General features: G+C 45.2%; 1 protein-coding gene across 1 annotated transcript in view; it reads right to left on the bottom strand.

Annotated features, from left to right (window-relative positions):
* The window catches only part of LOC104588290 (putative LRR receptor-like serine/threonine-protein kinase At1g56130), a 35,003-nt gene extending 12,644 nt beyond the window's left edge, over positions 1-22,359 (bottom strand). Inside the window, exons 1-5 of the mRNA XM_088891767.1 lie at positions 22,166-22,359; positions 13,830-14,013; positions 13,148-13,219; positions 10,800-10,871; positions 10,167-10,238 (exon numbers count right to left, since the gene is read on the bottom strand). Coding sequence (XP_088747893.1) covers positions 10,167-10,238; positions 10,800-10,871; positions 13,148-13,219; positions 13,830-14,013; positions 22,166-22,262 — 497 coding nt within the window. The 5' untranslated portion in view covers positions 22,263-22,359. The remainder of the gene's footprint in view (positions 1-10,166; positions 10,239-10,799; positions 10,872-13,147; positions 13,220-13,829; positions 14,014-22,165) is intronic.
* Positions 22,360-23,399: the final 1,040 nt, after the last annotated feature.

Here is a 23,399-nt window from a genome sequence, read left to right as displayed (position 1 = left end):
CGGATTAGGCAGACGAGGTCTCAGAGAGATGCCGAGGCCATGAGATGAAAGAATGGTAGGATCCATCTTATGGACGCCATAAAGGTTGCGGAATGGGTGGGCGAATTTCAAAAAAATTTCCTACCTTCTCTCAACTGGGAATCATATTCCCTAAATTTAGAATACAATATTCAAGGATCTACTTGAACCCTAATCAAACCAGATCTGTACCAAAAGGTAAATGGGAGGATTATACCTGATCCGGAGAAGCAGTATCTCCCAAAGTTGGTGTTCACGCCCAAAGAATGCTCCAAGATCTGTCCCTGCTGAAGATGACACAGCTGTGGATGGAACAGAACCAGCAGGGTGCGTCCTACACACTGGATCCTTCACAAGAATCCCCTGGATGTACTAAACACTGAATTCTTTTCAGTCTTTCTTGCAAGACTGATGTCAAGAACAGATTTCTTGACTCTCTTTTCTGCAAAGATCGAATCTTGCAGTAATGCAGATGGCGGCGGCAGGAGGAGATCTCCAGAAACGAAAAGGCTGAACTGTTTTCTTTTCTGGAGAGTATGAGATCTAATCTCAAATCGCAGGAACCCTTCTTGTGATCTTGCTTGGTTCGAAATCTGATATTTCTCCCTCTTTTAGGTGGTTCGAAATCTCCTCCTTTCTTCTTGATTAAGAAATCTCCTCCTTAGGAGTTATCCCAATCCAAATCAGTATTTGGATAGGGGATGATCTTAATCCCTTTCCTAGATAGAGTTAGCTTACTCCTGATCTTATCAGGAGGTTACCAAATTCAAATCTGATTTGAATTTGGTCTCTAAGAGTGGATAGAGCTAAGAGCCCAATCCTTTTACTAACTTCAATCTAAAATTCGCCCCATGGATGGGTGATCATATCAGCCCACCTCGAAATGGGCTTTTGGCCCATTAAGTGTTCAGTGTTTAATTAGCTTCCAATCTGCTGCCCAGTTGGGCTTCTTTGTATGGCGTGGGACCCAAGCATTGATCTACACACCAGCCACATGGGTTCGGCCCAGCCTTTAATACAAGGCCCAGCCGAATTCACTGAAAAACTCAATGAACCCCTTGAGTCCATCGTATGGACCCTATGGGCCCAACACTTACATTAAGTGGTCCCTAGGCCAAGCCATCTTATAAAAACCCAGGGACTGTGGGCAGGTGCAAGATTAGCCCATCAGGTATTATCCTAAATGGTCTTACACTTAACCTCTCAGCCCTTAATGATCAAGCACTGCCCGACAAGAGAGGACCTCTCCCTCGGCTGCAAGGAACAATGCCGCACTCCCCTCTCACATGGATCCCGGGAATTAAAACCATTTGCAAACATTTTGAAACCGTACATATATATAAATATATTAATTTTGCAAAACAAAATTCCAACGATTGAAATCAACTGCCGACAGTTTGGTTTCCATCAGAGAGAGTGCATTCCCGATCATTACCCTTTGTCCGACAAAGTGGCTGATTCTGTCATTATGACCACCCACTCAGATGAATTCTCAAACTGCCCCAACATACCCAGGTTTTGATCCCCACTAAGGATCTCACTGATTGGCATATCAAAGGCAGCCTGATCCAGCACCTAGTGAAGTGTCATAATCGAGTCTAGGGGTCAGGTGTAACTTTCCAGTTTTGCCCATCTATCTCCAAGGTCCAGGGCAAGACTGGAAATCTGGTCCGGTTCAAGGATTCCAGTAATCCCATACTGCATGTGCCTCGGGTCTTACCCTGATGGCTGAGACAGGCCATCCTAACACTTGGTGGCACACCAGCATCAGCCTTGGCAGGATAAATCTCCCCAGACTTATCCAATGGCTGTGAACATTTAAAACTAACATGAATCTCTATAAATGTCCAGTTTTAGGGTTTTACACAGAATTAAACCAAACAACATGAATCAAACATGCACTTTATTTATTTCCACTAAATAACAAAAGCACATCAAATTAGATTGAAGCTAAGGGCATACATAAACTGTCTAACATGAGAGTGGTGGTGAAACACATGGCGGACTTGAGGCTGGATCTGCAGCATCAGGTCGAGTACCTTCAGGAGGACATCAGGGAGAGGACGCAGATATTTTCTCAAGGTATCGAAGATGCCAAAAAGAAGGCTGTCGATGAGTACATTGCTTTGCCGGGCTTTGATGATCTGATGGTGGATTCATACAGGAGGGGTTTTAAACTAAGCCGGTGGATGATCCGTAATACGTACCCGAGCTCGATATTAGCGCCATATCCACTTCGCGCATAACTCAGGAGATGGCCAATGCTGCTGACGGTGAGCCAGACTCTGAGGGCGAGGCGGGGCCTTCGGGTATCGTTGAAGTGCCTTCTGATAATGAAGAAATAGCTCCAGGCTTGTAAATTTTTTTTTTTTAATATACTACCTTACTTTTGAAATGGAATGACTTTTGGTTAAGTGTTGGTTGTTCTTTCTCCCGAACTGAGCATATTTTGCCGAACTAATCATACGTCCGATCTGTTTTCTGTCCGGGCTACCGCACTCGCGCGGCCTGTTTTGGTGGTGATTTTATCCACTTTGCTTGGCGGTCTATAGGTAGTATCGCCTTAGGTTGACGATGTTCCATGCTCGGGGTACCTGCTTACCCTCTAAGGTTTCAAGCTCGTATGCCCCCCCGAGTGCTTTCTTTACTCTGTAGGGTCCTTCCCAATTTGGTCCGAGTTTTCCCACGCCGGGTTCGGGTACCATGATCTTACGGAGAACCAGGTCGCCAACACGGAAGCTCCTCTTCTTTACTCTGGCGTTATAGTGCCGAGCTACCTTTTGCTGGTAGGCCGCAGTTCGGATGTGCGCGAGGTCTCTTACCTCATCCAGTAGGTCAAGGTTGGTGCGTAACTCGTCTCTGTTTGTCTGCTCGTCGTATGCTTCTAGTCGCAGTGTAGGTACTTCGATTTCCGCCGGAATTACCGCTTCGGTGCCGTAGGTGAGGTTAAAGGGGGTCTCTCCCGTAGCGGTTTTTTCTGTGGTTCGGTGAGCCCACAAGACACTTGGTAGCTCGTCCGCCCACAACCCTTTAGCTCGGTCTAGTCGTGCTTTCAGTCTGCGGAGGATGGCTCTGTTCATTAGTTCTGTTTGACCATTTGCCTGCGGGTGTGCAACCGACGTGAAGTTCTGAGGAATTCCCATACTTTGGCACCATTCTTGAAACTTGATATCCTCGAACTGTTTGCCGTTGTCGGAGATCAGTACCCGAGGTAGCCCGAAGCGACATACTATGTTCTTCCAAAAGAAGTTCTGTATGTTTCGGGCTGTAACTGTTGCCAAGGATTCAGCTTCTATCTACTTTGTGAAGTAGTCTACTGCCACCACTAGGAACTTTCTCCCACCTGTTGCTGGCGGGAATGGCCCCAGAAGGTCGATGCCCCATTGTGCAAAAGGCCATGGACTGGTGAGGTACTTGAGGTCAGCAGCAGGCTGATGGTGGATATTGGCATGTTTTTGACATTTGTCGCATTTTCTGACGAGCTCGACGGCCTCTGCCTTCATCGTTGGCCAGTAGTATCCTTGTCGAAGTGCCTTTTGAGCGAGGGCTCTGCCCCCCAGGTGTCCGTCGCACAAGCCTTCATGAGTGTCGCAGAGTACGAGCTCAGCTTCGGCAGGTCGCAAGCAACGCAGGTCGGGGAGCGTGTAGGATCGTCGGTACAACCGTTCGTCTATTATGATGTATTTGGCTGCCTAGCGCTGCACCCTCTTGGCGGCATTGCGGTCCGTAGGGAGGGTTCCATCTAGCAGGAAGTTCGCGAGTGGGTCGATCCAGCTCGGCTCTGCTTCAAGAACGGGAGCGACCTTTTCTGCCCCATCGAGAATGCTGGGCCGAGATAAGTCCTCTATGTACACAGTTCTCATGGCGTTGTGACTCGTGCTGGCTAGCCGGGACAGGGTGTCGGCCTCAGTGTTTTCTGACCTCGGGATTTTCCTGATGAAGTGTGACTAGAAGTTGAGCAGAGCTTCCTTTACTTTTGCCAAGTATGCAATCATAGTGAGCTCGCGTGCTTCGTACTCGCCTGTAACTTGGTTAACCACGAGCTGGGAATCACTGCAGATAACTATGTGCTTTGCTTCGACCTTGTGTGCTAGGTTCAGCCCGGCTATCAGTGCCTTGTACTCCGCCTCGTTGTTGGATGCTGCGAACTCAAAGCGTAGTGTGTATTCCATTTTTGTTCCGCTCGGGCCGCGTAGCACTATTCCAGCCCCGCTGCCCTACTGGTTCGAGGAGCCATCTACGTGAAGGATCCAGGGCTCCTCATCCCAGTTCGCGTTTGGCCTAACCAGGAGAGATGCTACACTGGCTGCTACTTTACGGGGTTCGGACTCTATTGGCTTGGGAGCTCCGAGCTCGCCAGAACTGAGCCTTAATAGCAGTTCTTGGCTTGTACTGAAGGTCATACTCGCTGAGTTCGATGGCCCATTTTGTCAGTCGACCGGAAACCTCGGGTTTGAGTAAAACTTGCCTCAGAGGTTTGTCAGTTAGGACGATGACGGTGTGAGCCTAGAAGTACGGGCGGAGTTTTCGAGCTGCTACCACCAGTGCGTATGTTAGCTTTTCTATCTATGGGTACCTTGTCTCTGCTCCCTGCAAAATTTTACTAACATAATAGATGGGTCGCTGGACCCGGTCTGCTTCTTTTATTAGTACCAAACTGACCACCTCGTCGCTTGCTGAGAGGTATAGTTCTAAGACTTCGCCCTCCTCGGGCCGGGCTAAGGTTGGCACACTAGCGAGGTAACTTTTTAGCTCGTCAAACGCGAGCTGGCAGTCTTGGGTCCATTCGAACCCTTTGCCTTTGATTGCTTTGAAGAAGGGTAGGCAGCGGTCTGCTGATTTGGACATGAAGCGGCTTAGAGCGGCTATGCGGCCATTTAGCCTCTGAACTTCTTTTACTTTCCGGGGTGGTCTCATATCTAGGATGGCTTTTATCTTGTCCGGGTTGGCCTCAATACCGCGTCAGTTGACAATGTACCCTAGGAATTTGCCCGAGGTGACACCGAAGACACATTTGTTAGAGTTCAGCTTCATGCTAAATTGACGCAGGATTTGGAAAACAGAATCTAAGTCTTGTATTAATTCTTGTGAAAACTGTGTCTTGACAACCATGTCGTCTACATAACATTCTATCTTTGTGCCAATTAAGGGCCGAAACAGCCTATTTACAAGTCTTTGGAAGGTTGCCCCGTCATTTTTTAATCCGAAGGGCATGACCTTGTAGCAGTACAGGCCGAACTCGGTTATGAAACTGGTTTTTTCCTCATCGGACTGGTCCATCCTGATTTGGTTGTAGCCTGAGTAGGCATCTAGGAAGCTTAGCAACTCATGTCCCGAGGTCGCGTCCACTAGGCGGTCAATCCTGGGGAGGGGGAAGCAATCTTTCGGGCAAGCTCGGTTCAGGTCGGTGTAGTCGACGCACATGCGCCACTTGCCGTTTGCCTTTTTCACCAGCACTGGGTTGGCTACCCAGCTCGGGTAATGGACTTCCCTTATGAAGTTTGCTGCGAGGAGCTTCTCGACCTCCTCATCGACCGCCCTCCAGCGCTCTGGGGCTAAGTTGCGTTTCTTCTGTCTAACGGGTCTGACTACAGGGTCAGTATTAAGTTTGTGAGTTATCAGGCCGGGGCTAATACCGGGCATGTCGGCCGTGGACCAGGCAAAAATATCTAAATTTTGAAGTAAAAAACTCACCAGTTCGGTTCGTAGGGGTTTCTCGACGGAAGCACCGATCTGTAGTGTGCGAGCTGGGTCTGTAGCCGAAGTCGGGACTGCAGTCATTTCCTCTGTGGGCGAAGCTCGTTCCTCTCCTTGCTCCGCAGGCCGCTCCAGTTCGAGGTCGTCGGTCACCTTGGTTTTTCCCTTTAGGGCGGCAACATAACACTTGCGGGACTCGAGCTGGTCGCCCCGCGCTACCCCCACACCGAAGTCTGTAGGGAACTTCATGGCCAAATAGTAGGTGGAGACCACCGCCCGCAGGATATGCGTGATTGGCCGCCCAATTATGGCGTTGTATGGGGAGGGGGTCGCGACCACCAGGAAATCATGGTTGAGTCTAACCGCACAAGGCCATGTGCCGACTTCCACAGGTACTGTTATTTTTCCGAGGGGCCTGACTTCCTCTCCGCTAAAACCCACCAGAGGAGTGTTCGCGGGCTTCAGCTCGCTCCTCTGTAACTGTAGCTGGTCAAATGCTGATTTGAAGAGGATGTCCGCTGAGCTGCCCGAATCTACGAGTATGCATCTGACCTCGAAGTCGCTGATCCTTAGTTTAATGACGAACGCGTCATCGTGGGGGTAGTGGACCCCTCGCACGTCGTCTTCCATGAAGAAGATTGGTTCTTCGGTCTTTAGTCTTTTTGGGGGGTTCCGTTCCTCGAGGGCCACTTCGCGAACTGAAGTCCGGGCTGCTGCTGAGGTGCACCCTGCTACCACCGAACCTCCCACAATTACATGGATGGTTCCCCGAACTGGCCTCTCTTCCGGAGGCTGTCGCTGCAACGGTTCAGCAGGTCTGCTGCTAGATTCGGAGGCATCCTTTTCGTGCTCCCCTTGCCGACCTGCCTTATTGTTATTATTGTTATGCTGTACAAAATTCCTTAAGTATCCACGACGGATGAGCCCCTCTATCTCGTCCCGGAGATTATTACACTGTTCGGTACTATGACCGTGGTCTCTATGGAAACTACAATACAAATTCTTATTTCTCTCGTTCGGATTTCCCTTTAGGCGAGGTGGCCACTTAACGTATGGGGCGTCCTTGATTGTCATTAAGATCTCGGTTCGCCTCGCGTTTAACGGCGTGTATTCCGTCCGAACTGCTAGGGGAGCCCGGAACGATTGGGTCGGCTTCGGCTCTCGGGCCGGGTTTTTTCTGTCGACTGGGTTGGAGGGCTCGCCTTCCCTCTTTCTTTTCTCATTCTCGCTCTCGGTTCGTTGGTTGATTTCTTCCTCTGTCCTCATGAACTTGTCCGCGAGCTTGAGGAATTCGGCCACGGTTGCGGGCTAGTTAGCTACCATGTGCCACTTGAACTCTTTGTGCGTTACTCCTCTCTTGGCCGCCGCGAGCTGCACCGCGGGGTCTAACCGCGGTATTTGTAAGCATGCTTCATTGAATCGCTTGATGTAGCCCCGGATGGATTCTCCTTCCCTCTGGACTACTCCGAAGATGCTTTCATCTGTTTTGGGGCACCATTTACTGGTGACAAAGTGTGCGGTGAAGACCTGTACGAACTGGGCCTAGCATTTTATCGACCCGGGGGCCAGGTTCCTGTACCAAGTGCGGGCTACCCCCCTGAAGGTGGTGGTGAAGGCCACGCACATGCACGATTCACTGGCCCTGGCGAGGTGCATTTGGGACTGGAAAGCGTCAACGTGGTCGTTGGGATCGAAGGACCCATCATACTTGTCCAAAGGTGGGAGCTTGAAATCCCTAGGCAAGGGGACCACCAGGAGTTCTGATGCGAGGGGGAAGAAACTGAGAGAATCGGGGCAGCTCCTACCTCGTCCGAGCTCATCTCTTCCTTGCCTCTGAGCTCTGACAGGACATGGGTGGCAGTTCGGCGACTTCGTCGGCGCCTTCGTTGAGTGGGCCTGGTACTGGCACTGCTGGCCTCTGTGTTGCCGAGCTTGATGGGCCCGGAATGCTGGTGGTCTGCTGCCAGGACGTCGAATCGGTTTTCCGTGAGCGGGAACTCGGGCTTGGAGCGCCGAGGTGCTGACATTGCGGGCGAAGTTCTTGACCCGCTTGCGAGCTGCGAGGCGGGGATGATTTTTCTCTCTCTTTGGCCTGGGGATGAGGCCTAGCTATTAGGGGGGTTCTGGGGCCGAGAGGCCTTTCCCTGGTGGGGGCGTCCATCCTGTGGGGAGGCCTTAACCGGCCTCGGGGCAGGGTGCCGAGGTGGAAGTGGTGGTTGGTTCAGCGGCAGTTGGGGGAACTGCTGTTGATAGTGATACTGGGAGATGTTGTGCAGTACTTGGTGCTGATGAAGCTGGTGTTGTTGGAACTGTTGCATTTGGGCTTGCATTGCCCGCATGCACTGCATCAGGTCGTCCAACCGGTTTTGGCTGGCTGTCAGGGGGACGACAGTTGGTTCAGTGAAGGTTGTCTCAATAGGGGGAGGAAAGGGGATGCTCATGGCAGGAAGGTTTGCGGGCGCCACTGCTTGTGGCGCATTCAAGCTGGGGATCCCATCCACCGAGAGGGGGATGGTGAACTATCCAACGCATACCACGGGGACTTGAAGTTGTTCCCCAGTGGTGTTTGTCTCCGTGCCACGTCTGGCGTTGCTGGAAGAAGCCATGAGTGTTGGGTTTTTTGAAGAAAAGAGGTTATGAGAGTTTGGAGGGAGGCCTTTTGAAGCGTTCCCACAGACGGCACCAATTGATGGTGCGCAATCCGGCCGGTCTTAGCTATCAACGACCTTGCCTCTGAACTGAGCAGCAGGGAACCTGAAACGGAGAGGATGAGGAAGCTCCAGGAGGAACCCGGTGTAAAGGCTCCGAACCTCAAGTTAGAATCCTTCAAAGGCGAGATAAAACCAGATAGCGCAAAGTTTGCATACATCTTCTTTGGGGGGTGGAGAGCCTTTTATAACCACCTCGCGCACTCACTCCTAGACTTCTGTCATGTCAGGTATGATTACTTCCGTTCTTCTGCCAACTTGGGTGTCACCTCTACTAGGGCAGAACCGTCACTGCTCTTTTTGTCGGAGCCGTCTCTGTAACTGGAGATGGCGGTGGCAGGTGACGGTGGCAGGTGGCCATTGAAGTGCGGCCGTCAAGCGTTAGATCCCAAGTCAGTCAGGTGCGCCGCCCCTGGATACGGACTCCTTCGGTGTCAAGTATGGTGTGGTTTGTCCAGTTCAATGCTCTGGAGGCGAAGTGCTGGAGCGGTGTGCGAGGCGAAGTCTTGAGTTCGGATAGGGGAATGTCCCGAACTGCCATGAGGCGGGCTAGTTCGGGTCACTGCTTTGTGTGGCTCAGGGCCAAAGGGAGAGTTCGGGCTCCTCGTGGGGAGTTCGATCTCTTAGTAGGGAGGTCGGGCTCCTCTTAGGGAGTTCGGGCTCCTCGTAGGGAGTTCGGGCTCCTCGTAGGGAGTTCGGGCTCCTCGAAGGGAGTTCGGTCTCCTCGAGGGGAGTTCGGACTGCTTGTTTCTTCCCTTTGGTGTTTGCACCCTGGGTACGCTGTTTCAAGTGCCGAGCTACTTGTTTTTTTGCCACGTGGCGTGATTGCGAGGCCAGGCCAAATCTTCCTTCATCACTAACTAATGCTTAAAATAGATGAGTTGGTGGACCAATGTAGGGCTGATTAAATATCATATCATATGTATTAGATATAATATACTTAGTGACATAAACCCAAAGCCCAGTTTGTTCTGGATGCAAATTAGGAACTTCTCCTATACTTGTATTTATTATTTATGGGGAGATGTTCCCAATACACTTAGGGGTGTGGTTGTGATGTCAGGTTGGTGTGAGGAGCAGATCCCAATTTCTTTTTATTCCAATGATGGCAGGAATAGCAATGCAGCGGACACCCCTCCATGTTCCCACCATGTAGCGAAAATCTCCGGCAACACTCCTTCCCTGGGGTGGTGGGGCAGGGATTCAACCCTCCATATGGGGAGTCCCTGTCATTTCTCCCCCTCGAGGAAATCCCTAAAAATTACATTAAATCTAAGAAGTATTTTAGAAATAGAATTATGGAATCCTAGACTTTTGGGAATTTGGGGACAATAGAATTATAGAAACCCTAGATCACCTTCTATACTCAATGGTATATTAAAAATTAATGTTAAACCAAGGGCTATTTTAGTAATTTATCACTAAGTTTGGGGTGGGTTAGGAATTATATACAGACCTCATCCCTGATTCAAGGCAAAAAGAAAATTTTCTCATCTCTGCCTGTCCTCATTTAAGATCGGAAAAAACTTACTCTATTCGGGCATAATTGATTGAGGCCGGAAAAATTGTCATCCCTAAATGATGGATTCAAAGGAGGGAGGGAGAAAGGTCCCTTTGAGTGCTTGGGTTGCGTTAAGACAAGTGTTGCCAAGGTAAGCATGAGTCTGTTCTTACTTCTTGGCATTTAAACACCAAACCTTAATTTCCATTATTGTTCATTTTTAAAAGAAAGGTTGATCTTACAGTGAACGCAAGTCTGTAAGTTTTCCAAGCTCGGCTGGGATGCTTCCGGACAATGCATTGATACGAAATGACCTAGCAAGATAAATAAACAAGTATTACACACAAAGAAAGCAATAAAGCCTTGTTTGGGATTTCTAGAAGACATTTTTCTTTTTCAAAAGCAAAAATCAGAAAATTGCTTCTTTTGGCTTTTGTTTCTCCAAATATCAGATTAATGTGTGATTGAGATGGTCACATTAAAATTCCATTACCTTTATGCATGCTTCCATGGTTTTTGAACTATTGTTGACCCGGATGGGGACTGTTCAGCTTGAGAACCGTTCAGGCAACCGGTTCTGTTTTACCCCAAACCTGGTCTCTGGCAAAAAACTGTTGAAAAGGTCAATGACTTGTTGACCTGGACGGTCGAACCGTCAACCCATTCAGCGGTTTTGGCCATTTTTAATTATTTTTGTCAAAATAAACTATTTATTCAAACCAGACGATCAGACCATCCTCCCAAAAACCGATGACCAGAACATTTCCAGGCTATTTTCTAAAACCATACATGCTTCAAATAATTATTAAATGAATGTAGTAATATAATCCTAAAACTTTCCTTGTATCAAATTTTCAATAAAGAGGTTGACTTACAAGTATTGCATTGCAGATAAATTGCCAAGAAATGCGGGCATTGGACCTGTCAAATAATTTTGATCCAGCTTCCTGCAAGAACAGTATTACAATAACACTTAACAGTAATGGTAACAACAAATGAATCAATTAGCAGCATCAGTACTGCTTAATTAATCTAACACGTAGACCTTATTTTGTATAGTTCAATTTCTTTATGCTAGAAGGAATATCTCAAGGTACATAATAGGCTTCAAAGTATTGTCCACGAATCCATTACCATAGAATAAATTAATCAATTCCATGAATACTATTCATATATTAATGTTTGATAGATTGATTAATATTTTATAAAAGGATACAATGTTGCACCCGGTTCAGTTTTAATCCATTTGTAATAATGATTTGCATTCTTATCTGATATAAAACTTGTAGTTTTTCATCTGAAAAACGGATGCAAAACTTTTGCACAATATTCCTCGACCCCTCCTCAATTTTCTCTCATATAAAGTGGGACATCGTCTTGCTTCTTACTTCACTCCTAAACAAATAACCTTCACCCACCTCCATTCTCTTTCATATAACATGAGTTCATATCATTTAACTCCATATTTTACTAATAATAAACATATAAGTAAAATTTGAAAGTAACATAAACCAGAATTTATACTCAGCCTATTTGCACTCCCTGTATTATACCAAAGGCTCAGTTTAGAAAGAGTATAAATACAAATATATACAGTGCAAAACTCCTTCCAAACTGAGCCAAAGCAAAAGAAATTTGCACTGCAAACAAACTAAGCCAAACAATGAGAAAGCAACAAAGAAGGGAAACCCACACCAAGGGTTGGGGTATATATGTTGGATCATCAATATATGATAAGTGTTTTTGATGGAGTGTGCACTGTCTTGGGCATGGGATGGGCTGGATATTTAGTAGATCTAATTAGCTAATTTAAGTCCGGGTCTAAAAAATTTTTATGCGTTATTGGATCCAAATCCAACTAGGATCCATATAGATAAATCCATATCTATTCCAATTTAGTATAACTCAAACCAGATTCAATCCTATCTATCTATCTATCTATCTATCTATCTATCTATATATATATACTACCATTAAAAATAATAATCAGCTTGTGGAACTTTTCTTGAATAAAATGTCCCTACTAGAGAATTTGGTCTTTCTCAATTGTGAGGGCATAAAAATTGAATTATTACTTTTCACCTCATTCAATTCCCTTTCATTAACTCCTATATCTAAGGTATGAATTCTTATTTTTTTCATCATACAATTATATTAATTATATCTATATCCAAATACTATTAATAATAGAAAACCTATGTATTTTAAAGTCAACCCAATAAGAAACCATTCTTTTGTCTAACTGGTGGATTAACAATTCAACCATCTAGGTCAAGTGGGTTGACCTATGATGTCATAGGCAAATAATAATTTTTTAAGATACAAATAAATACAAAAAGTACAAAAAAAAATAAAAGGTGGAAAATTTAGGCTCAAATCAGATATTTTGTATTAATTTAATTATATTAAAGAAAAATAAGTATGATAAATAAGAATTGTTTTTATTAATGACGAAAATGAAATACAAAATTTAAAACTGACCAAAAAACAAAATTGTTCTATTGTTTGGTGACAGGCCAACAATTCAACTTTTCGGGTCAAATGTTTTACCCCTTGATGTCATACTTGAATAATAAAACTCAAAAAAAATATAAAACACCAAAAAAAAAAAAATACATAAGCTTTGTGGAAAACAATTGGGTATATCTCTATTCATCATAATATACGAAAATAAGTGTGATAAATGATAATTATTTTTATATACATAGAAGTTAAAAAAAATGAAAATTTTGCAAAGATATTATTTCTATTATTTTTATCATCTAAAATTGCCACATACAAAGCATGTACTTATTGTTAGTAACTTATAAATTCATAAACTCAAGTTAAATGTTGAAATAGGTTGTGTTTCATGCTATGACTGTTTCTATCTGAAACGTTTTGGATTGATAGCCATTTAAACTAGAATGATTAGAGTTCACCCCATGAGCAAGAAATGTTAATTTTACGTTCTACAAACAACCTCCTACACATCCATTTTTACGGTATGCCATTTCAATAATCCAAACCCACTAAATATGGATATGATATAGGATCCCATATATACCCAACTAATACTTTAGGAAAACACATGGAATACCCGGATTAAAAGAATTTATACAGTATTGAGCCGAAGCTCTCAGACCCGATTCATTTAAATTTTAGCAAATGATCCAAAAATAAAACTCAACGTGGTTGATGAACATAAAGCTTACTAAAGGTAGAGATTGAAAAGAAACCATACAAGTTGGTGAGATAAGTCAAACTGGCCAGCTCGTCTGGTATCACCCCCTTCACATTCAACGCATATACTCTTCTGTCAAAGCAAACAAAACAAAATAGAGCTAGAGAGAGAACAATGTCCCGTTATGGGTCAAACGATTTGATTATGAATCGTACAAATAATCAATATATAGAATAAAAAGATATAAGAGGTGTTTGATTTCATTACCGTTTTTTAAAAAACGACACCACATTGGAGTTTCATCAGGGATTCTCAAAAATGGCAAAAAATGCATTGCAATTTGTGGTTTGATTGGTTGTTTTCTATTCTCAAATGTCAGTGCCACTTCGGCCTTCGGGAAATGTCATTTTAACGTTTTCTTGTTGGTCTTCCAAGGGTCCATTTGCTTCCAACCATTTAATTTTCTTGTTGGTCTTGTTGGTCTTCCAAGGGTCCATTTGCTTCTAAGGGTCCAAGGGTCCAGTTCCACCAGGAATGAAAACGGGATTTTGATTCCGTTCAACCAAATAATTAGAATTGGAATGAACCATTTCTTTTATTTTAAATTTTTATTGCCGAAAACCAAACAGGCCCTGACCCGGGCGTGTCGTGAAAAAACCAGCCGAATCATTCAAACCCGGTCCTGATGGTTGAATTTAGAGTCTTGAGAGAGAGAGAGAGAAAGGGAGAGAGGAACACATACAGCTTTGTAATGTGGCAGGTGGTTCCGTTCTTGTAATTACAGTCGCATCTGATCGCAGGGTTCTCGGGAGTGTTATCGATGTCACTGGAATTGAGGGCTGCTCCGCTGCACGGTTCTCCACTGATATTCCACGAATTACCGGCTTTGATTTCCCATTGTCGAAACATGGAGTTCAAAGCGCTCACTGTATCACAACATAAACACATGATGATCAAAACCAACGCACACCGGGTTGCACACATTGCGATTTGCGAATTGAAGTGGAGGAATAGAATAGTGGATGTGGGTCCCGACTCCCGATTGCGAAAGGTGGCGACTATTGGACTATGTGATGTTTGGGCCCCACATGAGAGCTGCCGACGACTGTGACGGATCAGCCACCATCAGCGCCATCAGCACGCCATCTAAGTGTCTTGGGTTAGGTCTTTGTACTTTTTTTGTAAAGGGGGGTATGCCAATGATAATTATGTAAATAGTAGTATGAATATTCAATATTTTGATGTATCATTCTGTCACTCCCCCAAAAGCTTAACGTACTCTTTGAGGGGAGGTAGGTAGGCGAGTGAGCTCATAAGCGTGTAAAAGTTAAGCACGAGATCCCCTTGACACTGTACTATGTGCTTGTGCTTACCACTGATTAATGCAATACAAGTTACCTTTTGTCTAATTTGTGTGCATTTTGTTTCCTTTTGTGTGTTGTTGTTTGCATTTGTAGGCTTTCTCGACCCCATCGAGCGCCGCACGGGGCCCGTCGATTAATCCCGTGACAGTTGGTATCAGAGCCTCGTTGACACTAGCGGTTGTCCAGCCCAACGAGTCCCTGTCGTGCCCCGCAACAACACCAGCCCGATGAAGAGTCGTGATATGTGAGAGGAGATCCAGGAAGGGATCTCACGGGTTTATGATGAGAACGAGCCTAGAGGTAGCTCTCCCAAAGACAAAGGCGTCAGCTCAAAGCCTAGTAAGCGTGACAAGTCAGTTGACAAGCTTGCGACCATGGACAAGCGCATCATGCGCTGTGAAGCAGTGGTTGGGGAAACTCGTGACCGTGTGGACGAGCTTCAACTCAACCTTGGGTCCGTAGCAGCGGTTGTGGAAAGATTGGAGGACCAGTCCGGTGACGGCTCCAACAGGCCAGACAACCCACTAGAAGACCTGGTGAAGTGCCTACAAATCCAACTCGACGACTTGAAGGGCGAGGTGACCCTTCTGAAGAGGTTGATGGCTAGTACAACCAGTGCACCTGCTGCTCCAGCCCCTCCAAAGATCAAAGTCCGCGAGCCCACCTCATATGCAGGGACCCGTGATGCCCGGGAACTTGACAACTTCCTGTGGTAAATGGAACAATATTTCACCGCTGCCGAACTCATTGAGGAGGTGGCCAAGGTGTGTACTGTTGTTATGTATCTTACTGATGTTGCTATGTTATGGTGGCGCAGGAGATGTGCCGATGCAGAGCGAAGATTATGCTCCATTGATACCTGGCCGTGTTCAAGAGCGAGATAAAGCGTCAGTTCTATCCAGAGAACGTGGAGTACCAAGCCCATTGGAAGCTCAAGAACCTAAAGCACACGGGCTCATTGCATGAGTACGTGAAGGAGTTCTCCGCACTACCGCTCGAGATCACGGACATGTCAGACAAGGACTTACTCTTCAACTTTGTGGACGGCCTACAACAATGAGCCGAGCTTGAACTCCAAAGATGAGGTGTGAAGGACCTTGCCACAACCATGGGTGTTGCTGAACAACTGGTAGACAACAGGCGACCAAGCAAAGACGGCCCCAAACCCAACTCATATCAGGGCCTAGGGAAGATAGGAGGTGATAGGAAACCTTACTACGGGCCCAAGGGAGACTCCGGGCCAAGTAAACCCAACACTTTTAGGTTCTACAGGAGACCTGAAGGGGACTCTGGATATAAGGGTGGCCAGTTTGTGAAGGGAACACCTCCAGCACCATGCTTCATCTATGAGGGAAAACATTGGATGAAGGATTGTCCTAGTCGGGGGAAGCTCAATGCCTTGCTTGCAAAGCTTAGTGATGATGAGCACACTGAGGAGGAGAAGGAACTAGAGGAGACAAGAATGGGGGCTCTATGAAGACTCGATGTAATGAAGAAGAAGGCGAGCCTGCAAGAAGCACCGAAGTTCAAGCCGAAGGGACTGATGTATGTAGACATTTGCTTGAATGGTAAGCCCACAAGATCCATGGTGGATACAGGGGCTACACACAACTTTATCTCTATGGAGGAGGCATCCCGAGTAGAACTTGCACCTAGCAAGGAAGTCGGATGGTTGAAGGTTGTGAACTCTAATGCCAAACCCATACAAGGTGTAGCTCGTGGGGTGGTCTTGCAACTTGGTGATTGGGAAGGGATGATAGACCTCTCAGTCGTGCCCATGGATGATTTTCAGGTTGTTCTCGGCATGGACTTCTTAACTCAAGTAAAGGCGGTGCCCATGCCCTTCCTCAACTCAGTGTGCATATTCGAAGATCAAGCTCCTTGCATGGTTCCAGTTGTGCCAGAGACCAAGTCCACCCCCAAGATGCTCTCAACATTGCAACTCAAGGATGGAGTGCGGAAAGGAGAGATCACTTACCTAGCCACATTGGTGGACTCCGACCTGCCTGACCTACCAACCAGGCATATCCCGCCAGCAATTACAATGGCACTAGAAGAATTCCAGGATGTCATGCCTCCCACATTGCCGAAGAAGCTTCCCCCAAGGAGAGAAATTGATCACAAGATTGAGTTGGAGCCTGGAACCAAACCACTAGCACGCCCGCCATACAGAATGTCTCCTCCCGAGCTGGCGGAGCTACGAAAGTAGTTGAATGAGTTGTTGGATGTTGGGTTGATTCAGCCTTCTAAGGCCCCTTTTGGAGCACCAGTCCCGTTTCAAAAGAAGCGTGATGGATCTCTTCGGCTCTGTATTGACTACCGAACTCTCAACAAGCTCACCATCAAGAACAAATATCCCATACCTTTGCTGGCCGACCTCTTTGACCAACTCAGCCGAGCCAAGTACTTCACCAAGCTAGACCTGAGGTCGGGGTACTATCAAGTGCATATAGCCGAAGGGGATGAACACAAAACAGCTTGTGTTACCCGATATGGGTCCTTTGAGTTTCTTGCCATGCCCTTTGGGCTCACTAATGCTCTAGCCACATTTTGTACATTGATGAACAGAATATTTCATCCCAACCTGGACCAATTTGTTGTTGTGTATATTGATGATATTGTAATTTACAGTAAAACCTTGGAGGAACATGTTGACCCCCTTCGTACTGTTTTCTAGGTCTTGCGAGACAACGACATGTTTGTTAAGAAGGAGAAATGCTCTTTTGCCACAGAAGAGGTGAACTTCCTCGGCCATATAATTCGAGCAGGCACAATCAGCATGGATCCAGCTAAAGTCAAGGCCATTCAAGATTGGGCACCTCCCACCAGGGTCACCGAACTTCGTTCCTTCCTTGGCCTCGTGAACTACTATCGAAGATTCATCTCTGGATTCTCAGCACGAGCCACTGTCCTCACCAACTTACTGAAGAAGACTAGCATGTGGACCTGGAATGAATGTTGCCCAACAACTTTTGATGATTTGAAGAGAGCTGTCTCGGTAGAACCTGTCCTCGACTTGCCTGACCCAAGCAAGCCGTATGAGCTACACATAGATGCTTCTGACTTTTCCATTGGTGGGGTCTTAATGCAAGAAGGACATCCCATCGCCTATGAGAGCCACAAATTGAATGATACAGAGAGGAGGTACACTGTGCAAGAGAAGGAGATGGCAGCCAACGTCCACTGCCTCCGCACATGGTGACACTACTTGCTGGGCTCCAAGTTCGTGGTCAAGACTGACAACATAGCTACTGGTTAGTTTTAGTCACAGAAGACGCTGAGCCCTAAACAAGCTCGATGGTAGGATTTCTTAGCGGAGTTTGACATGACTCTAGAATACAAGTCAGGGCCGATGAACAGGGTTGCTGATGCACTTAGCAGGAAGGCCGAGCTTGCATCATTATCAACAGGTGAAGGTCCCTTTAAAAGCCATATTAGACTGGACCTCATTGATCGCATCAAGGAAGGACTCCAGAAGGACCCCATTGCTCAAAGCTTATTGACAGCTGCTTGTGAAGGGAAGACCAAGCGATTTTGGGTTGAAGAAGGCCTTATGGGTAGGACACCCTGGGTGGCAGCGTACCTTGGCACTTCTACAATATGCCTACTATTGGCCTCATATGGAGCAAGATGTTCGAGAATACACAAGGACATGCCTGATTTGCCAACAAGACAAGATTGAGCGGGCCAAGCCTCTTGGACTCCTACAACCTCTTCCAACGCCCTCACAACCTTGGGAGAGTGTTTCCATGGATTTCATCAGCGATCTTCCTAAGGTGGGAGACTATGCATCCATTATTGTTGTTGTTGATAGATTTTCCAAGTATGTCACTTTCATCCCAACACCAAAGCACCTTTCAGCTGAAGACACGGCATACCTTTTCTTCAAGCACGTGGTAAAATATTGGGGAGTCCCACAGAACATTGTTACTGATCGGGATCCCCGATTCACTAGTGCTTTCTGGACAGAGCTATTCAAGCTTCTTGGATCGAACTTGAACTTCTCCAGCAGCAGCTATCCAGAGTCAGATGGGCAGATAGAGAGAATGAACTCCCTCCTTGAAGAGTACCTCCCCCATTTTGTATCAGCTACACAGAAGAATTGGGTTCGATTGCTGGACATTGCACAGTTCTCCGTCAACACACAGAAGAGCTCCTCCACCAATCAGAGTCCTTTTGAAGTCATCACCGGTCAACTACCAAGATGTCCGCACAGCATCATCAACGACCATCAAGGGGGAAGCCCTCGAGCCTTCACTTTCACCAGGGAATGGAAAGAATGCCTTGACATCACACAAGCCTCACTAGAGAAAGCCTCCAAAAGAATGAAGAAATGGGTCGATTTTGGTAGACGACTTGAGAACTTCCAAGTAGGTGACATGGCCTTAGTAAAACTCCATACCCATTGCCTTAGGTTCTTTCGAAGAATACACCCCGGGCTTGTGAGAAAATATGAGGGACCCTATGAAATCCTAGCCAATGTAGGAGCATCAGCCTATAGACTCAAACTACCTCCTTGGCTAAAAGTACACTCTATTTTTCATGTAAGCCAACTTAAACCCTACCATGCCGATAGCCAAGATATCTCCCGAAACCAAAGCCAATGCCCACATCCATCCTACCAACCACCCAAGAACCGATCCCTTGACTCCATCCTCAACCATAGGTTGTCCCAATCCTCCCAAACATCAGAATGGGAGTACCTGGTGAAGTGGAAGGGACCTGCAGAAAAAGTCACCAGGGAGCTTGCAGAAGACCTCCTTCCGTTCATAGTGAAGCTAGACGAGTACCTGAGGAAGAATCTTCGAGGACAAAGATTGAATTGAGTGGGGGAGACTGTGACAGATCAGCCACCATCAGCGCCATCAGCACACCATCAGCAATGCCATCTAAGTGTCTTGGGTTGGGTCCTTGTACTCTTTTTGTAAAGGGGGGGTAATGCCAATGGCAATTATGTAAATAGTAGTATGAATATTTAGTATTTTGATGTTTCATTCTGTCACTCCCCCAAAAGCTTAACGTACTCTTTGAGGGGAGGTAGGTAGTCGAGTGATTTCATTAGCGTGTAAAGGTTAAGCACGAGATCCCCTCGACACTGTACCGTGTGCTTGTGCTTACCACTGATTAATGCAATACAATTTGCCTTTTATCTAATTTGTGTGCGTTCTTGTTTCCTTTTGTGTGTTGTTGTTTGCATTTGTAGGCTTCCTCGACCCCATCGAGCACCGCACGGGCCCCGTCGATTAATCCCGTGACAGTTTGGTGGATTAGGTAGTGAATGCGATTACTATGTAAGAAATGCCAGGTATACGGGTTGGTCAGCGCCTTATATCTTGTGAGTTGTGAAACATGGTCCTCTCCTATTTGTCGGTCTACTGTTCTGAGTGCGCCGTCACGGGGTGTTGTATCCCTTACGGAGTCCACCAATTCGTACATGTAGCATTATACGCCACAAATCACAATGACCAGAGCCCAGTGTCACCAATCCTACAGGCCACCACGAAAACATGATGTCACGTGATCATGGAAAGATCTAAGTTGGCGTCCCGGTGGATTTTGCAATAGGTTTTACCTCATCGAATGGTTAGAGGTTATTTTATTAGTGGGGCCCAATCAAAATCAAAGCCCAAAACGGGATCTTGGTCAAGCTCTCGAGGTTGAACCGATCAGAGATCGGGTCGAGTAAGATCTGGTGAACCGTGGCCGGAGTGAATTAGACATTTCAAGCATTTGGATCTGTTATCCACAAATTGTTACTACAGAACACCACCACAGCTGTAATGTTTCGTGGGTAGAGATGTGAGAACAACGCTAGGTAAAAGATCCAAGCCCATTTCAAGGAGTTGGGATTTGACACATTATCAACTTGATCTGACACACATCATTTTGAAATTGAAGCCTACCATAAAAATGAAACTGTCATATATGAGATGTCCGGCATTGTTGGATTTTAATCTCATAAGAGATTAAATCCAATGGGTTTGATTGGTCAATTACATGAGAAATTGCACCTGCACACTTGGTTGGAAAATCAGTTTTTCTCTTACAAAAACCTAGTTTTGAACTTGTCACACATTGGAAAATTATAAGTTTTGTTTTCAGTTTTTCAATAGGAGCTGATTTACATTCCTTAGAATTAGTAGAGGAGAGTATGGGGATTCGATACCGCGCAACAAGCACGCACGCGCGCGAGGAGAGTATGGGGATTCGATACCGCGCAACGAGGTGCTTTAGAGGCAATGGATGGCTCTGGTTTTGGTGCGTTGATGATCGTTGATCACCGTTGATGAGATCAATGGTCACGATTCGATCGGGTGTGATCAAGAGGCACAATTCAAAGTTAATAGACTCCAACTGTTAACTACTTTTTAAACAGTCACAATGCTTAAAATTGTGACTGTTCAAGCTGCCTTCTCTAAACCAGCACCTACCTTTTCCTCATACATCTTCACAAATTATTTAAGGAGCATGAATCAGACTCCAAATCACACAATTTCGAAATTCACTCACTCTCTCTCTCTCAGTCCGGTCTGCTACAGTTCACAGAAGGTTTCTTTGGAGACTCTTCAACTTTACTGGTAGCAGATTCTCGCCCAAGGCTCTGTTGTATCCTGGGAACGAATTTGCCTGTAACCCAATAGCAAACTCAGTAAAACTGAGTGGGGGCAAATAACGTTCTAAAGACAGTGTCTTCAGACACGCCTCAGAGCTTCTCCTCCAAAGTTACAGTGACCCCATCTTCCCCAACAGGCATCAGATGCTGTTGATAGGGTATTGGAACATAGATTGTTGGGTGTCAAGGGGTGCAACTAGTGAGTTTGTATCTCCTATCCACACGCTACACAACTGTATTATCATGTGAGTAGGGATGTTGCCATTTTGGAATACCTATTCATGGGTCAGGTTTCGGACTATATGAGACAACCCTATACAACCTTAGTTGTGAAACTCTCAATCTTAACCAATATTTGGGTTGGGTTTGCCGTTCACTGTTTGTAACCATGATTTGTACTCCTATACCTGACATATCCATTTGCATTTATTGACAGTCCAAATTTTGCATCTCAAGACCTTCTCATATAAGGTGGAGACCCTATCATCTTTGTTCCTACTCATTCCAAAACAAAAAATTCTAAATCCTCCATTCTCTTTGGTATATATATATATATATATATAGTGAGAATCACTTCATTAATTGGTTTCCTATTTTACTCTCACACAAAAGATGAAGCCAAATCTGAACCAAGTAATCCAAAATCTACACCACTGTCATGCATTTACATTTTAGACTTGTGCAAATGACAACCAAACGCAGTCTAAATATCTTAAACCCAATATCTATATTGGATTGAATTGTTCAAAGCCTCAACCCTAACCGAACTTGGATGTTTTTCAACCCTAACCTGAACATCACCTGCTCAAGTTGCAGCAAGAGTAAATCACAACGTCATGGGCAGACTCTAGATTCCAATCTAACAGAAAAGATAGGAAGGAACTTCTCATAAACGGTGTGAATCATCTGTGCACCCAAGGATAGGATTCAGGATATAGAATTGCAGAGAACCCACAAAACCGACGGTATTTAACTACAAATTCTAGGAAAAGGTTTCCATATTGGGCATCTGAATTCTGAGAAGAAGAAAGAGATGAGATTGGAGATATCCTCTAAAGGGAACTGTTATGGACATGTGAGAGAGAGAGAGAGAGAGAGTACCTTCGATGGGATCTGTAGTAGCTTGAGCCTCAGACCAGACGATCAGGCTAAGGACGTAAATAAAGCAGAAACCAACTGTAAATGAAAATTTCGACATGTCCTTCTGCTTGGTTCTCTCAGCTGTATGACTGTCACTGGTAGCAGAACTGAAAGGGAGGGAGAGGAGAGACGATAAGAGTTGTATTTCGTCTAGAATTTGGTCATCTTAATTTTGTTTATTTATTTATTTATATTAGATAGATAAGTTTGACCTTAAATATTTGAATTTGTCTAATGGAATCGATTTGACCAATTTCATGGGAGAATTGGAATTTTCTTAATATCAGTACAAATACAAATATATAGAGTACAAAATCTTGTATTTTGTATGTATTTATACTATATATATTAATATTTATATTCTTTCCAAACTGATCTTAAGGCTGTGTTTGATGGCAATGCAAAAAAATTTACACTGATCCAAAATCATGGCAGTGCAAATGACAAACTACATCCCAAAGAATGAAATCCATTGTGTAACTTGTCAGCACAAATTTCCTATTTAAAAAATCCAAAGTCAAAAACATGATGACAAATATCAAATCTTTGATATTTAATTAGTAAAATGGGATACAAATCTCTGAGACTTAATCTCTTTACAATAAGAAAACCTCTGATTCTTTTCTTTAAAGATTCAATCGGAGGGCTTGAAAAGCTTGTCCTTTGATCAATTTGAAAATATGCACAATCTAAGATATGATAAAACTTCTTCCTGAACCCAAACCCATATATGTATGTATGTATGTATGTATGTATATATAACCAGTACCAGCACATGTTGAATATCCGAAATAAAAGAATTTATACAGTATCGAACCTGGGATCTCAGCCCGGTACATTCAAATTTTAGCATAATGCTCAACCCAAACCCATCCAAGAAGTTGCAGCTCTAAACCCACATTTTATTTGGTAGTTTACTTAGGCATGGATGTATGAACACATTTCCTGTGATGCAGGGACCATGGCTCCCCTGGTCCCCCTGCTCTGCCCCTTCTGTGATGTGCAGGATAAACCCGAGACCTCCAGTGATTTTAGTGAAAAAATAAAACATTATGTCAGATTAAAAGCACGGGTGCATTCAAAACTAGTGTCTTGGGCTTCTCGGGTTACAGGAAATGTGCTCTATGCATGTATGTATGTTGAAAGGAGATCCAGATCTCTTCATCACACATGGCGCTTCACACTGACCTCATAG

This window comes from Nelumbo nucifera, chromosome 7 (genome assembly GCF_055504915.1).
Source record: "Nelumbo nucifera cultivar China Antique chromosome 7, China Antique-T2T, whole genome shotgun sequence".
NCBI lineage: Eukaryota > Viridiplantae > Streptophyta > Magnoliopsida > Proteales > Nelumbonaceae > Nelumbo > Nelumbo nucifera.
Note: the sequence above shows the minus strand (reverse complement) of the source record. Positions and strands in the feature narration are given on the sequence as shown.